This window comes from Cervus elaphus, chromosome 21 (genome assembly GCF_910594005.1).
Source record: "Cervus elaphus chromosome 21, mCerEla1.1, whole genome shotgun sequence".
In the NCBI taxonomy this organism is placed as follows: domain Eukaryota; kingdom Metazoa; phylum Chordata; class Mammalia; order Artiodactyla; family Cervidae; genus Cervus; species Cervus elaphus.
The window spans coordinates 61726099-61741216 of NC_057835.1; the positions used below are offsets into that span (position 1 = coordinate 61726099).

General features: G+C 41.4%; 1 protein-coding gene across 4 annotated transcripts in view; it reads left to right on the forward strand.

Annotated features, from left to right (window-relative positions):
* DPYS (dihydropyrimidinase) overlaps positions 1-15118 on the forward strand; it is a 122389-nt gene that overhangs the window by 81930 nt on the left and 25341 nt on the right. For 2 of the 4 annotated variants that reach the window (XM_043880047.1, XM_043880044.1), the window contains 3 exons: positions 1802-2009; positions 12888-13017; positions 14366-14812. In XM_043880047.1, the coding sequence (XP_043735982.1) occupies positions 1802-2009; positions 12888-13004 (325 nt within the window). In that variant the 3' untranslated portion in view covers positions 13005-13017; positions 14366-14812. Of the gene's footprint in view, positions 1-1801; positions 2010-12887; positions 13018-14365; positions 14813-15118 lie in introns of those variants that run through there. The other 2 variants (XM_043880046.1, XM_043880045.1) reach the window with 1 other exon arrangement.

Genomic DNA, 15118 nt, shown 5'->3' on the forward strand with positions numbered 1-15118 from the left:
TAAATTTATTGTATGTTAATTTTAAAAATATAAAAAGGTTGCAGTTTCATCAAAGTAGTCATAGGTCTTTTGACAAGTTATTTAATCTCTCTAAATCTCAATTTATTTACTTGTCAAGTGTAGAAAATACTATCTTGAAGCGGTGCTATAAAAATGAAATAGGATGTCATAAAGTATCCACCTGGCATAAGGAAGCTCCTGTTTTTCTTTTCCATGCGATGTTTCTCATTGGTAGCAGATTCTTTTTTGTGGTTATTATCGTCTGGACTTTTTTAACAGCTATTTGGCTTTTGGGGAACCGACTGAAGCAAGTGAGGGTTTCAAGCAGAAATGCGACCTGATCTGATACTCATTTAAAAAAAAAATCATTTGAGCAGCTTTGTGGGGAGTGGTGAGGAGTGCAGGAGGGTGGGAGTGGAAACATGGAGGGAGCTCCCTGGTGGCCTAGTGGTTAGGATTTGGTGGTTTCACTGCACATGCCCTGGATTCTATCCCTGGTCAGGGAACCATCCCACATGCAGCACAGTACAGACAAAATGCTAAAAAAAAAAATAGAGTGGAAGCATCGAGAGGTGCTGGGGTTGTCCAGATGAGAGACGGTCGTGGTGTGGGCTCAGTGGGACAACAGAGTGGGAGACGGTTGGGTAGGTTTGGGATTTTTTGAGGCGAGAGGTGGAATCAATAGGCTTGATGATGGGTAAGGATTGAGGAAACATGGTTGGAGGATCATTTATTGAGATGAGAAGCTCAAGAGAGGAGCAAATTCAAGTGTGTGGACTGTAGTCATTATGGAAGATCAACAATTTGTTTGGACGCGTTAAGGAGTGGAAACCTAACAGGTAGTTGGGTACAGGGTTCTGGAACCCAGGACCAGGCCAGTGTGATCCCATTCATTTCCATTGGAGGTGGCTCTGTGAAGTCTACCAGCTCGACCCTCTAGATTAGGGCTGCAGGGGAGCTGTTAGCTGCTATTCCTTCCACCTAACCTTGGGATTTTTTTTAACGAATCACTTTTCTTTAATCCATTTCTGAGAGCAAGCATTTGTAGAAACTTCAGGTTATGCTTTTATGGTCCACTGCTGCCAGATTTTCTTTTTCATTTCCCATTTAATGTGCTTTAGGGAAAGGAGACACCCAGCATTTCCAAATATCCAGCCTGGAAGTCATTAGTCACATTGTATATGATTAAGAAGTATTCATAAACTACCGAGACAGCTGATGCATATACAAACACGTGAATAAGGGATTACATGCTAACATATTTTGTTATGTATATTGTGCTCGAATTTCCAGTTTTGCCACAGACAAGGGAAAGAAATTCAAGATATAATTTTCCTTGAAAGCTACCCATTAACCATTGCCTCTAGGAATGGAATTTGGGGAGAGGTATTGAGGAAGCCTCAACTGTGTCTGCAAAAAGTTAAAATTCTGTAGAGTTGGGTATTGGGTCAGCATGTTCATCGGATTCATCTATTTGAAATATTTTATAGTTAATATTTTGTTCTTTAAACATATACATAAAAATAACTTAAAATCAAAGACATGAGAGACAATGCCCTTCTTCCACCCTCTCCATGTCTTTAATCACCATAAAGAGTGATCTATTGGGTTTTTCTCTCAGAAAATGTAATTACTTTGTAATGAAATGTTAATGCTATGTTCTATTCTTAAAGTCACTTGTTCCAGTAATAAAGCTATGGCTTAATAGAGTTGCTAAATTTTCTTCTAAGCCATTATTTTAATATTTCATACTTGTCAAGTGAGCCAGGCATGATTGGGAACATCTTTGTTTTTACATCAGGACCATTTCGGCAAAAACTCATCATCAGGCCGTCAACTTCAACATCTTCGAGGGCATGGTTTGCCATGGGGTGCCCCTGGTGACTATTTCAAGAGGCAAAGTGGTATATGAAGCTGGAGTTTTCAGTGTCTCAGCAGGAGATGGGAAGTTTATTCCTCGTAAACCGTTTGCTGAATATATTTACAAACGGATCAAGCAGCGGGACCAGGTGAGTTTGGGGCTGCAGGGGCTGTTACCATGGGCTGGGTGGTCTTGTCACGTGCTCCTGGATGTTGGTGCTGTTATTATCCCGTACAATGGGGTAACCTATTCCTGGGATGTCAGAAAAGGTTACCGACAAATAGTGTTTTCAAAGAAAACAATCATTACTAGATGGATGCATTTTCCTTTGCAGATTAGTGCCTATTCAGGGTTTCCTAATGGACCAAGTCGGGTTTTCCTAGGCAAGTTCAGGGCCCCTGTGGGCCTTTTGGCAATTGCTGTTAGTCAGGGTCCACTCACAAGTAGCCATCCAGAAAGATAAAAGGGCCACCAGTTTACACCTGAGAGAAAAAATGGGAGGGAAAGTGGGAAAGACTGTGGAGAGCCATCAGACTGCAACTCAAGCCCAGCCCCAAGGAATGAGACAGGGAGAGAAAAAAAAGCGTGATAAGCACCCTAGAAGCATCTCTTGCAGACTAGAAAAGGTTGAGGAAGGCCTACAAACAGCCCTTGAGCCGGTTCCTGCGTCCAGCCACGTAGCACGCTGTCATTGGCTGGGAGCAGCAGTGGGAGGCGTGGCCTTCTTTTCACGAAGAAAAACGTGAAGTTCAAACTCAACAACAGCCCGTTGGAAAACCATCCTTCTTGTAGATGAAGGTCTGCAAGGCCATCCTGGCTTCCCTGATAGCTCAGTTGGTAAAGAATCCGCCTGCAATGCAGGAGACCCTGGCTTGATTCCTGGGTTGGGAAGATCCACTGGCGAAGGGATAGTCTACCCACTCCAGTATTCTTTGGCTTCCCTTGTGGCTCAGCTGGCAAAGAATCCGCCTGTAAGGCCGGAGACCTGGGTTCGATCCCTAGGTTGAGAAGATCCTGTTAGAAGGGAAAGGCTACCCACTCCAGTATTCTGGCCTGGAGAATTCCATGGACTGTATAGTCCATGGGGTCACGACTGAGCACTTTCACTTTCAAGGTGCATTCGTGGCAGGGTTTGGGGTCAAGTAAATATGAATTCTACCTTGACTTCACATTTCCTGGCCGTGTGGCCAAGAGCAAGTTTCTCTGTCGTGTCTGGGCTGCTTCCTCATCTCGAAAAGGAGGATAGTGTTTTCTCCCCAGGACACTGTAAGAGTCAAGTGAGATTTTAAAATATAAGGCATTAGCGGGAGGTCTATAAATATCAGTTCGGTCTCTTTGTTTTCCCCCTTTGATGACCGAATTTTTAATAAAGTCTTTGTAATAATCCTGTTGTTATAAGAGAGGCCTTAAAAGGTATGTTCTTTTAATATGTCTTGGATTTTCACGTTTGTTTATTTAGTTCATGCAGTGTTTTCAACAATTTTAAAAATTCACTTCACTAAATACACTAACATATCAAAAATTTCAGATTAAAATCATCTAAACTGCTGGTTTGGGAGTGATGGAAGGCAACCAGTGCCCTTAATCTCACATGGTAAGAATAGGCTAGAGCTGGGTGACTGAGTCCTGCAAAGGCAGCCTTTATGACTTTGATCTACAGGCTTCACTCATTAATGTTCCCAACCTGATCATGTAACCATTACAGTTTATAACCCTTGGGTTAGTTCTAATGCTTCCTTGTCTTTTTTCATTTTAAAATACATTTCTCTTTTTCCAAAGTTCTCCAGCTGTTTTCTGATTCATTTCATTTGGGTCTTGTAGTCTCTTTGATTTCTTCCCTAATGTCTTGTGAAATTTTTTTGCTTGTGGATTCTCAGACTTTGTTATAAATAAGATTCATCCTTTCTTCTTCTTTTTTAAAAATCACTTCCTAAAGCTTTGATTTAGTAAACGAGTACTCTGGAATGCTGTAAATTCTCAGAATGTTATGATTCTTCATCTATTGTATTTCAGTCAAAATATTTAAGTTTGCAATTTATTTTGCTGGGGTTAATTTGTAAATGTTGACACTGACAGGTGACAGGTAGGTAGAAACTATAAGATTCCCATGTATTTCTAAATATCATATGGTAAATTACAGCAATACTAACACTTACTGAGATCTTACTGAGGCAAAGCATAGTGCTAGGGGATCTTGTCATTGTAACAACCTTGTGAGTGAGGCAGTATTTATTGTTTTCCCCACTTTAAATATTAGGAAACGGAAGCTTCAGGAAATAAAGTTGGTCATGTCATATAGGTCATATATGGCAGGACCAAAACATAAACTCTGATTATCTGACTCCAAAAGCTATATACTTAAGCAATAAACCACATAGTGTAAAACATAAAGGTTGACTTAAGTAAGTAAGTGTCAGTCGCTCAGTCGTGCCCAACTCTTTGCGACCCGTGGACTGCAGCCCACCAGGTTCCTCTGTCCATGAGATTTTCCAGGCAAGGATACTGGAGTGGGTTGCCATTTCCTTCTCCAGGGGATCTTCCCAACCCAGGGATCAAACCCGGGTCTCCTGCACTGCAGGCAGATTCTTTTTGTTTGTTTGTTTCCCATTTATTTTTATTAGTTGGAGGCTAATTACTTTACAATATTGTAGTGGTTTTTGCCATACATTGACATGAATCAGCCATGGATTTACATGTGTTCCCCTTCCCGATCCCCCCTCCCTGCAGGCAGATTCTTTATCAACTGAGCTACCAGGGAAACCCTTTAAGTGAGTTAATGGGAGATAAATTATTCTGTGCTAGGTTTGGAAAAAAATAATTAGAGACATTGATGGAAGCTAGTTCATTCATGACACTCGTAGTAGTAATACAAGGAATAAACAGAAAGGCATAGACTTTCTGTGGTGGTAGATCCAACAGAAAAAGTGAAAGGGTTAGTCTCAGTTGTGTTGGACTCTTTGCGATCCCATGGACTGTAGCCTGCTAGGCTCCTCTGTCCATGGAATTTCTCATGCAAGAATACTGAAATGGGTAGCCATTCCCTTCTCCGGGGATCTTCCCGACCCAGGGATCATGCCCAGGGTGAGGCAGTTCCTGGCTGTCAGTACCTGCTGCTCACTAGCAAGGGTGCTAGACTCACTGAGAACACCTCATATTAGTCTCTCTCAGTCATGTCGGACTCTTTGCGCCCTCATGGACTGTAGCTCACCAGGCTCCTCTGTCCATGGAATGTTCCAGGCAAGAATACAGGAGTGGGTTGCCATTTCCTTCTCCGGGGAATCTTCCTGACCCAGAGATCGAAGCCAGGTTTCCTGATAGATAGTATTTAGAAGACTGGCTTTGCCTAAGTCTTTCTCCTGTTGGGAAAATGTTTGAGGCAGCCAAGATCACCACATGATTGGCTTCATCAGTTCTCTATTTCAAACTGTTGTTCGGTGTTTTGTTGGCAAAATTAATGTCAACATCATTTTTTTCAGAGTTCACCATCAGTTTTGTGAGTTAGCTTCTTAATATTTTCTTCTGATCTCAACTTTGAAGGTATTTTAGTCCATGATTGCTTTTACAGTAAGTAACAGTTGTCATTATAATATGTTGTTCTGAGCACTTATGATCTGTCAGGCATTGTACTTGGTGTAATTAATAGTTTTTATTTCACTTAATCTGCACAGCAAGCCATGTGAGATAGTATCATCCCTGTTTTAGAGAATAGAAAACTGACTCTCAGCAAAATTAGGTAAAATTTCCCTGGGCTAAGCAGTGAGGAATCATAAGAGCCAGGGTTTATGGTAATGCTTTCTGGATTCTCACTATACCATGGGACTTCAATAGAACAAGAAAAAAGAACATAATTGTGAAACTCAAATCATGGGAAATCCATTATTTTTAAAAGTGTTAATGTGGAAAAAGTATCAAATAAAGTGGATAAAATGAGGTTTGAGGATTGTGTGGAGATGTTTCAGATCTTTTTTTTTAAATCTCCATTAGGCAAAGATAATTTTATAGAAGAAACATATCACACTGAAGTTAAGAAAAAGAGTGGTTAAGAATCCTAGATTTTGTATTCACAGGAGGTAATGAGAGCTCTTCGCTTGGTTTTCATTTAAAATATTCAGACTTCTTTGTGAGTGAGGATAAGAGTTTGAAGGCAAGCAGGAAGTGCCCACACCACTTCTCCTGCTCACCTGTTATCCTTCCCAAGAACATTAATCACTTACCACTCTGGACTCCAAAGCACAGATTGTAGAGAAATGCCAGGGTTTCTCAGTCCCAGAACTCAGCTGGTCTCCTGGCTAGAATGTTAGTTCTTTGAAGAACTTACTTTTTTATGCCCAGTACTTGCTATCTAGTAGGTGTTTGATAAATAGACAAATTGCAAATGGAAGGAACAAAGACTATAGTTTCAGAGGTCATGGAAAGGAATTTAGATAAATTTACACAGAAAATTGTCCCCTGCCTCGTCCCAAACAGGGAGGTTATCTGTAAACTTGATTCCTATCAATGATTTTATTACTTAATAAAAAACTTAGTATCATGCTGTGCACTTGTCACTGTTAACAGATATTATGAGGAATTCCAAAGGAGAGAAATGACATTTTGATGTAGTTTGACAGCTTCAGGAAATTGTTCCTTTAACATTTAAACAGCGGATCCTTAAGGGAAAAAATTTAGATCAGGAGATGAAATATCAAACTTTATTTGATAAACAGAATAATAAAATACATATTTCAATTCAATATAAAAAGTCACTTATGGAAGAGTACTGAGGGATTCAGGAAAACAAAAATAAAAGAGGAAGAAAAAAAGTACTTTGTCCCCTGGTATCTGCAGGGGTTTTGTTCTCAGTATCGGCAGATACCAAAATCCACAGATTTTCTAGTCCTTTATACTGTTGTCCGTTTCTATCTGTGCATTCAACCAATGATGCCTATGGAGGCCTCTGTAACAGCAACTGAGATATTCAAGAACATTTTGAAAGAACAAAATCAATTTACATGTGATTAATTCTTCACCCCCCTCCAAAAGATAGCTCTTTAAACTCAAATGGTTTATTATTTCTAGACTTTGTGTGTGTTTAGAGTGTTACATATTTTTTACCAAAACTTGGAAGTATAGACATTCTTCCGATCATCCCCTTTTCTCTTTTCTCAGTAGTAAGCAACCCAATCTCTTTTGTAAAATAAGGGTCATGTTGCATTTTCTGAAGAAGCAGGAATAGCTGCATGGAGCCAGGCATGGTTGCAGAATACTGCTGCCCAAGCTTTTAAACTGGCTGTACCTTTGCATCTATACACATAATTTGCCATTTAGATATGATAAAATTGAGTGAATGGCTGATCTAATCTTTGAAATGGGTGTCCTCCATTTCTTAAATAACAGTTTTTCAATGTCTTTCTCAATGTGATAACTCAAGGAAAATATTAATAATTGAAGTCATCATCAACTGCCATATAATTCTAATTTTCCCAGATCGATGGCTAGTAATGAATAAAGTAAGTAGATCTCTTCTTACTTACACTTAAAAAAGGTGAACTGTATGTTGGAGCCACATGTATGTATCCCATCCCAGCTCCTTATTCACTGATGTCAGTTTGGTAGCTTTAAATCAACCATGGTGGGAGCATTTGCATGACAGAAAGAGACACGTGCATTAAGTCAGGGCTTTAGGAGTGAGGAGAGAAGGGAAGGTGGGTTGTCAACATTTACCAGCACATCACCGTATACAGGGACTTTCTAAATGCTTTCTTTTCATATTTCATCTAACCATTCAACACTCAATAAATATTTGCTGAAAACCAATTAGGTGCTCACATTGTTCTGGAGAAATAGTTCACAGAGTATTTTGAACATTAAATAGAAACATTTGGTGGATTATAAAACATTACCAAAATGTGAATTTTCATTGTTATAGATCACCTCTATTGAGTCTAGTGATTCACCATCCCTTGGTGAACTCAGTTCCATAAAGACCTCTGAGAACCTCGACGTCCACGAGGTACTGAGTACCTATCTAAATTCACCAGCCAGGCTTGGATTTTATCCTGAGAGTCGCTGTTCCAAAGGAACAAAGGAACTGCTTGGTGTTAGGTCAGAGTCTGCTTTTGGTATTTGGAAGTTCTGTTGTCTTTATTACTATTTTAATATCTTAGCCTCCATGGTCAACATTGTATTAGGAACTCCATGGGGTTCAAGATTCTTTTCTATGGTCTTGCTAGTCAGAAAATCTAGCATCTTAGCATTCTACTCTCTGCAGACAATACAGTTAAATTTTCTATCAACTTGAAGTTTCCTCTTTCTCCTGATCAGGTAACCAAAATGCAGCTATGCAATTATGCAGGTATAATGATTGCAATTAATATTTATTCATAGCACTGCATATTGTGATATAATTCTTTTTCATCTTTCTATTAACTCATCATAGTAAGAATCATCATTAAATACTGTGAACTCAAATTGAACTCTCATTTATAGGGGTAAACCACCAGCACCCTGCTGGGTGAGGTACCATCCGCGTTTCCTATATTACTTGGGATAGACTTTCACACTATTTTACTTTCAAGCCTTTCTATTTGGTTGTGAACACATCAAGACAGGAAAAACTGCTGGCCTGGGGTGATCATTTAATTTTGACTAGCCTGTTCTAGGGGGAGAAGATGCCACTACCCAGGTCAGTCTCCCAAAGGTATATGTTCAGAACCCCAGTCTCTTGAGGTGCTCCTTGAGAAAGCTGTCAAATGATTGTAGATAATGCTACCCTCAGGTGATTCTATTGCCTGATATCATCTAAAAAGTTCTTTAAAAAAGTGTCCTGCAGTCAAGAAATCTTTCACTTAACAAATTATTAAGCCCCAGGTGCTGTTTCATCGTCCATGTGCTGGGAATACAGGTGCAAATAAAATAGCAGTCCCCGGGCTCAAAGAGCTGTGATCCTACTTCAGTTTCAGCTATAGTTTGTTGGTGCTTAAGTTCTCATTCTGTTTGAGATGCTAATTATGCCTCCCTGTGAGGAGGTCCTTAGCCACTGGGATAAAGAAGTCTGGGATTTGGGAGAGATTGGGGCTGGATATAAGAGTTAGAAATCCTGGCATATATAAGATTTAAAACCACAAGTTTGAGGCCACCAGAGAAGAAAGGGAACTTGAGAAAGATGTCAGCCTTCAGAGGTTGAGGAGAGGAGGGTAAGAGCCAGCAAGGGAGCCGAAGAAAGCTGACGGGTGAGGCCGGAAGAAACTCAGGAGAACACAAGAAGAGAAGAGACCTACTTACTTTATTCAACCCAGAACCCTCTTATGCTTCATCCTGGCCTTTCCGTGAGCTTTATGCAGAATTAACATCCTCTAAGTAATAGGAGTGCATTCAGTTGGGAGACTTGGGATGGAGTCCCTGTCATTACTGTACTCATCCTGGATACCTGGGAAAGAAACCCACTTGATTTTGATTCCCACCCCTAGGACAGCCTCTGAGATTATGCCAGATGCTGGTGCCCCAGGACAGTCTCTGGGACACCCCTAGGACAGCCTCTGAGGGCATGCCAGATGCTGGTGCCCATATCTGGGCTGAGACGGAGATTTGCCATTTGTCACCAGAGAGAAGCCACATGACTGCTCTTCCTGAGAGCTGCAGGGTCAGTCTACTTAGAAAACAAATGGGCAACTGAACTCTGGAATAACGCAGGGACAGCTTCACATTCTGCAGCACCAGCACCGTCACCTTTCCATTTCATCACAGTGAACATCACTGAGGTTCTAAAATGTACACAGAGTACAGTTCCCCGGGTGATAAACAGTACAAAGATGAGCAAGACCTGGGTCTAGCATTAAAAGAGATTATGCAACCGTGTCCGAGGATAAGAAAAGATGAAAAGGTTGAAAGGACTGCAAGGCTTGAGACCAGAGCTTGGATTGTCTTTGATTCCTGTCCACTTGTCTATAAAGGGGAAGGCTGTGAAGTGTAGGGTGGCAGAAAATTCCCCAAAGAAGGTCAGTCTGTGCCCGAGGTGGCCATGTGGGCAGGAGTGGTTAATGGCCATGGCCATTCTGGTGGGAAATCAGTCCCTGCCTGTCCCGAGCCTCAGCGGCAGATGCAGAGGGAAGCTATGTGCAGGTGACGCCTGGCCAGTCGGGTCAGAGCTGTTGGATGGTCGGTGTGACCAGAGTGACCAGCCAGGCTGCAAGGGGCCTCGTGGCGTTGCTAGTACAGTGACTGAGCAGCCTGAAAGCGGTCTTAAGACAAGTGCAAAGGGCAAGTGCAACCTGGGGAGCAGCTCAATGGTGAAGCAGAACAAAAGAAGATGAGGGAAACTGAGTCAGCTCTGGCCAGGACAACAGATGCAAAGAAGAGAGAAGCTCAGATGGGGGATCTCTTCCCCACCAATGCCCTCCACCCTCGGTAGGGACTTGTCAACTATTTACTGAGTACTTGTTATGGAGAAACAGAGCAATACACTGTCCCCGAGTCTGCTGGAGGAGGCAGGCTATTGCACAAAAACAGAAAATGGTAAGCAAGACACTCTGATGTGGCAGGGAGGGTTAAAGCTTCCTGGGCTGACGATTGCCTGGGCTGAGTTACTGAAGATCCACTGCAGATATTTAGGTAAAAAAAAGGGTGGGCATGCCACAGTAGAAGAAGACATGGCCTCAGCAGAAAGATGCTAGGAAGGATGCTGGTTCACCTGGTTTGAGTCATCCCTGAGCCTGCAGTTGGGTCCAGGGAAAGGATCCTTCAAGGGACCAGCCAGCTTGTGGAACAAGCCCTGTCCTGAATGAGGAGGGTAGGGCCCAGGCTTGACAGTCCCGTTTAAATCACCAGTGTTGTCCCTAAGGAGTCCAGGAGAGACCAAAAAGTACAGATGAAAGCCACAGACAGAAAGGTTTCAAAGGCACTGTTGTGGGAACGGGGAGGTGGGAGGGGGAGCTGATGAGGCATACACAGCACAAAGGCGGGTGACACAGATTATCTGCCCACTGATGTCATTTTCTCCAAGGGCTGTGAAAAAGCTGATGATTGAACTGAAATATGCCACGGGTTTTGCCAAGTGCAAATAACGACTGGAAAAGAGAAAGAAGCAAGACTTTAGATTGTCGGTAAGAGAAAGGTTGAAGGAAGGTGGAAACAAATCCTGGTTTGCTTGGATGGTCCTGGATTATGCCTGTTCATTGTTTAGTATCCTTTACACGCTCAGAAGTGTCCCAGTTTGGATGGTAAATTATATGGTCACTTTAGTTTCAAGTGTGCTTCCCCAGTGACTCAGGGGTAAAGAACCTACCTGCAATGCAGGAGACACAGGGCACTCGAGTTCAATCCCTGGGTCAGGAAGACCCCCTGGAGAAGGAAATGGCAACCCACTCCAGTGTTCTTGCCTGGAAAATTCCATGGAGAGAGGAGCCAAGAGTCGGACAGGACTGAGCGTGAGCATGTTGCAGGTTGTGTTGCATGTCTTAGGTTTAAGTATATATACACACAGTTGGGCTTGGAAAGTCAACCAGGAGAAGGAAAACCTGGAGACTTAACACCTGAAAGGGAGGTTGTGATCAGAGAGTGGGGAATTACGTGAGTTTAAAGTTTCAGGTGTGGATGGGCTCTAAGTAACCATAATGTCCAGGGGCTGGTTTGCAGCCACGAGAGGTTGCTATTTCATTTCTCCATGTCGATGTTCAAGGTGATGACAGGATCCAGGGTGAAGGAAGGGACTTAGTTGACAGTGAGCCGAAATGGAGGTTCAGCAAAGCTTCCCATGGGACACAGGAAATGGACAGAGGCTTGGACTTGCGTGCAGAGGGCAGGGGTCTTCCTATTCACTGAGTAATCAGCTTGCTTCAGATTCTGCAGCTGTAGGGATGGTTTCCATCTTGTTCTCTGCTTTATCCTCTGTGCCTGGGGCTCGTGTGTGCTCAATAAATATCTATTGAATGAATGAACAAAATGCTTTGTATCTGGGAAATCTCATGTGCTGGGGACGTGGGTTTTATGCCCTCCATTTCACAGGTGAGTAAGTAGGCTCAGAGGGGCTTATTAACTTGCTAGTTTCCTACAGCCAGTAAATGGCAAAGCTAGTATTCAGACTTAGACCTGCCTTTCTCTAAAGCCCACCCGGTTGATCACTATAAGATATTAGTTTTGATGGTAAAAATAAGACAAATGTACACACATACATGTATTTATTTGTTAAGAGCTTATTATACACTTGGCATTATTTGAAATGTTTTACATATATTTAATCCTCTCAACATGTAATTCTCATAACCAGCTTATAAATTAGGTGCTGTTACCATCCTCAATTTATAGCTGACGCACAGTGTTAAATAATGTACCCAGGCAAGCTGGCTCCAGAGCCCATGCCTTTAATGACGGTGGTTTACAATTCACCTAAACTATCAGGGAATTTGTTTCCACACTGATGAACAATATAATTTACTCCTTATGAATCCCTTTGTTTAAGATAGTCCTGATTTCAAAACTCTGGTCAAACACTGAATTAACTTTGGCTGAATCCAGGGTCCCACTACCCAGTTGGCCAGCAAAGAGGTGTAGTTCCAGATGGGAAAATTCTATGGAAGGCCTGTTACAAGCAGAGACAATCAGGAAAATGAGGAAATGTACACACAGACTGCTAGGATCTGCAGCAAAATGCTGAAAGTCTTAGGAGATGTGCAACAAAGAACTCTGGGAATACAGCCATCTAGAATTGAAGCCACAGGAAAAGACAGAATGTTTGATAAGCCTCTAAGGTGGTTATAGAACCCAGTGTGTGAGGATATGGTAGAGATCCCGGTGAAAGTTGCAGTGGAAAGAATGGTGTTAGGAAGTGTTCCCTGGGCCTTTGTCTGATGCAGTTTAACCCCAGAAAGAGACAGTGGGATAACACAGGTACCTGGTTGCTGGGAACTTCTGTAAAAGGATAAGGAGTGCGAGGCACTTGATAAATTCACTGCCTCATTTTTGATCTCACAATTCATTTAGATAGCAGAACTAAGCTTTGAATTCAAGAAGCCAATAAACCACAAGAGAAAAATGAAATGTTCTCTTTCAGACTTGCACACCTACCCCCGTGAAGCGTGAACCCTATAAAGGAGAAGTCGTCACACTGACATCCAGAGGGACAAAAGAAGACTCCACGCATGGGACCAGGAAACAGGCCCAGCCCTGACCACATGCTGACGGTAAGGGATGGTGGGCAGAGCAAGGCTTCCTGCCATACAACATATAACGTTAGCCTATCTCTTTTTTCCTGAATGGTTGAAGAGTCCAAGATCAAGGTCAAAGACTTCCAAGTGACTTAAGATTCAAGGATAGTTTGGCCAAAGGACAGACTGGGTGAGCCTCTTGACGCAGAATGCATGGGTGAGCCTCCCAAGTTGAAGAAGGCCTTGAGCTAGCTGGAGGTTTATTCTCTGAGATGTTAGGAAACATTGCTCAAAGGCTTGGAAAACCAGATTTAAGAAAGAGGCTGATAACACAGAGGGACCTGCTGTGAGGAAGGTTGCCACTACTTAATACCAAGAGTGCAAGTTTATAGTCAAAATGTATAAACTGGTTAGGACTTCATCTGAAAGTAATGAGTCTTTGTATTGTAAAGGCAACCATGTTCTAGAAGTTAGAATGAATGAAAAATGAATCAAGTGTTACTTTGGGTGTAATTTCTCAGGAAAATTATTTGATAGTATATGATAAGCGTTATTTCACACAGTTTTAGAATAACATGACAGATATGGTCATTTTTTTAAGAAAAATTTGAGTGCTTCATCAGTTTTTTCTTTTCACATTCAAATCTGTCCTCTTCAAGCACCTATGATCATCATCTTTGTCATTTTTCTTTTTCTTGGGTTTTTAAAAAAGTATTATTATTTTTTCAGTTGTTTTCTGGTCCCACTCTGCCAAGTGTCAATTTGGCTGGGCTTTGCTGTGATTTAAACATTTCTCTAACATCATTTCTATTTACTTCATGAAATCTGCATGTTTTGTAACTTCACTAGCCTCTATGATATGTTTTCAGATTTGCAACACATCACATCAGCAAAAGATGACAGAAGAGGTTGACATGATGGACAGGGAAAGATGTTTGTGTTAATTAGGGACACTGTCTGTCAAAGGACTCATTTTACATACAAATCCAGTTAGGCATTGCTGGTTTGCACATTATGCTAACCTACGCTTCCTAACATAAACCCTGAGACTGTGATGGGATGCTGTGTTCCCCCAGCCGTGTTCTCTTTCATTTGAATGTTGTTAAGTCTTTAATAACACTGTACAGCCAACAGTTCCAGCTTTGTTGTCATTTCCTGACGATTGGAATTATTCTTCCAATCCAAAAACATTGTGTTAAAAATTCAGAGGAAGATTAACAAGAGGAAGACATTCTGTTGAATGCCCTAACATGCTATTACCAGCATTTGTAGGAGTGAGATTAGTGTTTACTTTGATTATAACATTTCTTGGGGGTTAGGCTTCGGTTCTGCATCTCTTTGTGAGGGAGAATGTTACACTCAGTTCCTTTTATTCTGTTCAAAGGTAAAATCAGAGAAAAGGATGCCACTGTTCCCATCCCAGTTAAATGCTGTCAGCCCATGGAGAAGCAAGCCTTATTTCAACTCCCTAAGATCCTTTTGAAAGAATAATCTCTCTCGGCTTCTTTGATTTCCTTTCAGAAGCAATTGCTGTCTTTCTTACTGTGACTTTGTTGCTGTGTAAGATTGAAGATATAAATGAATATTATTGTGGGAGAAAAAGTCTGTGTGAAAATTCATAGATGATACTTTAAAATGTCATCTTTGCTTGTACCAAATTTCTTACTTTGAATTTTTAAAAATCACTTTTCCGTTTAAAGTTTTATAATGACTACATTTATTTAAATAAATGTAGTTATTTAATGGCTAACTCTGTGATTTTACATTCTATTGTAATTCATAAGCATTTAGATCTTTATTGCAATTAATAAACATCTAGATCTTCATTTTATATCCTGTTATCCAATTACGTGTGTTCTCCTAACTAATGGGATTGGGAGTCTGAGAGGTTGGTTTTGATTCGAAAGCATAATTTCCTGAGAGACATCTGCTTCCAAACTCCTGGAAATCAGATCTCTCAGCAAACCCCATGTAATCAAATTGAATACTCAACCTTAGGATACCTCCAAGGCAAATTATCCAACCATACCAATGAACACAGGATTTGAGGGCATTAAATGGAATCCGTGTGGCTGCAAGATGCTACAATGAAACCTTCCCTCCCCATGCTTCCTGGTCTATGCTGTGATCCTTCATG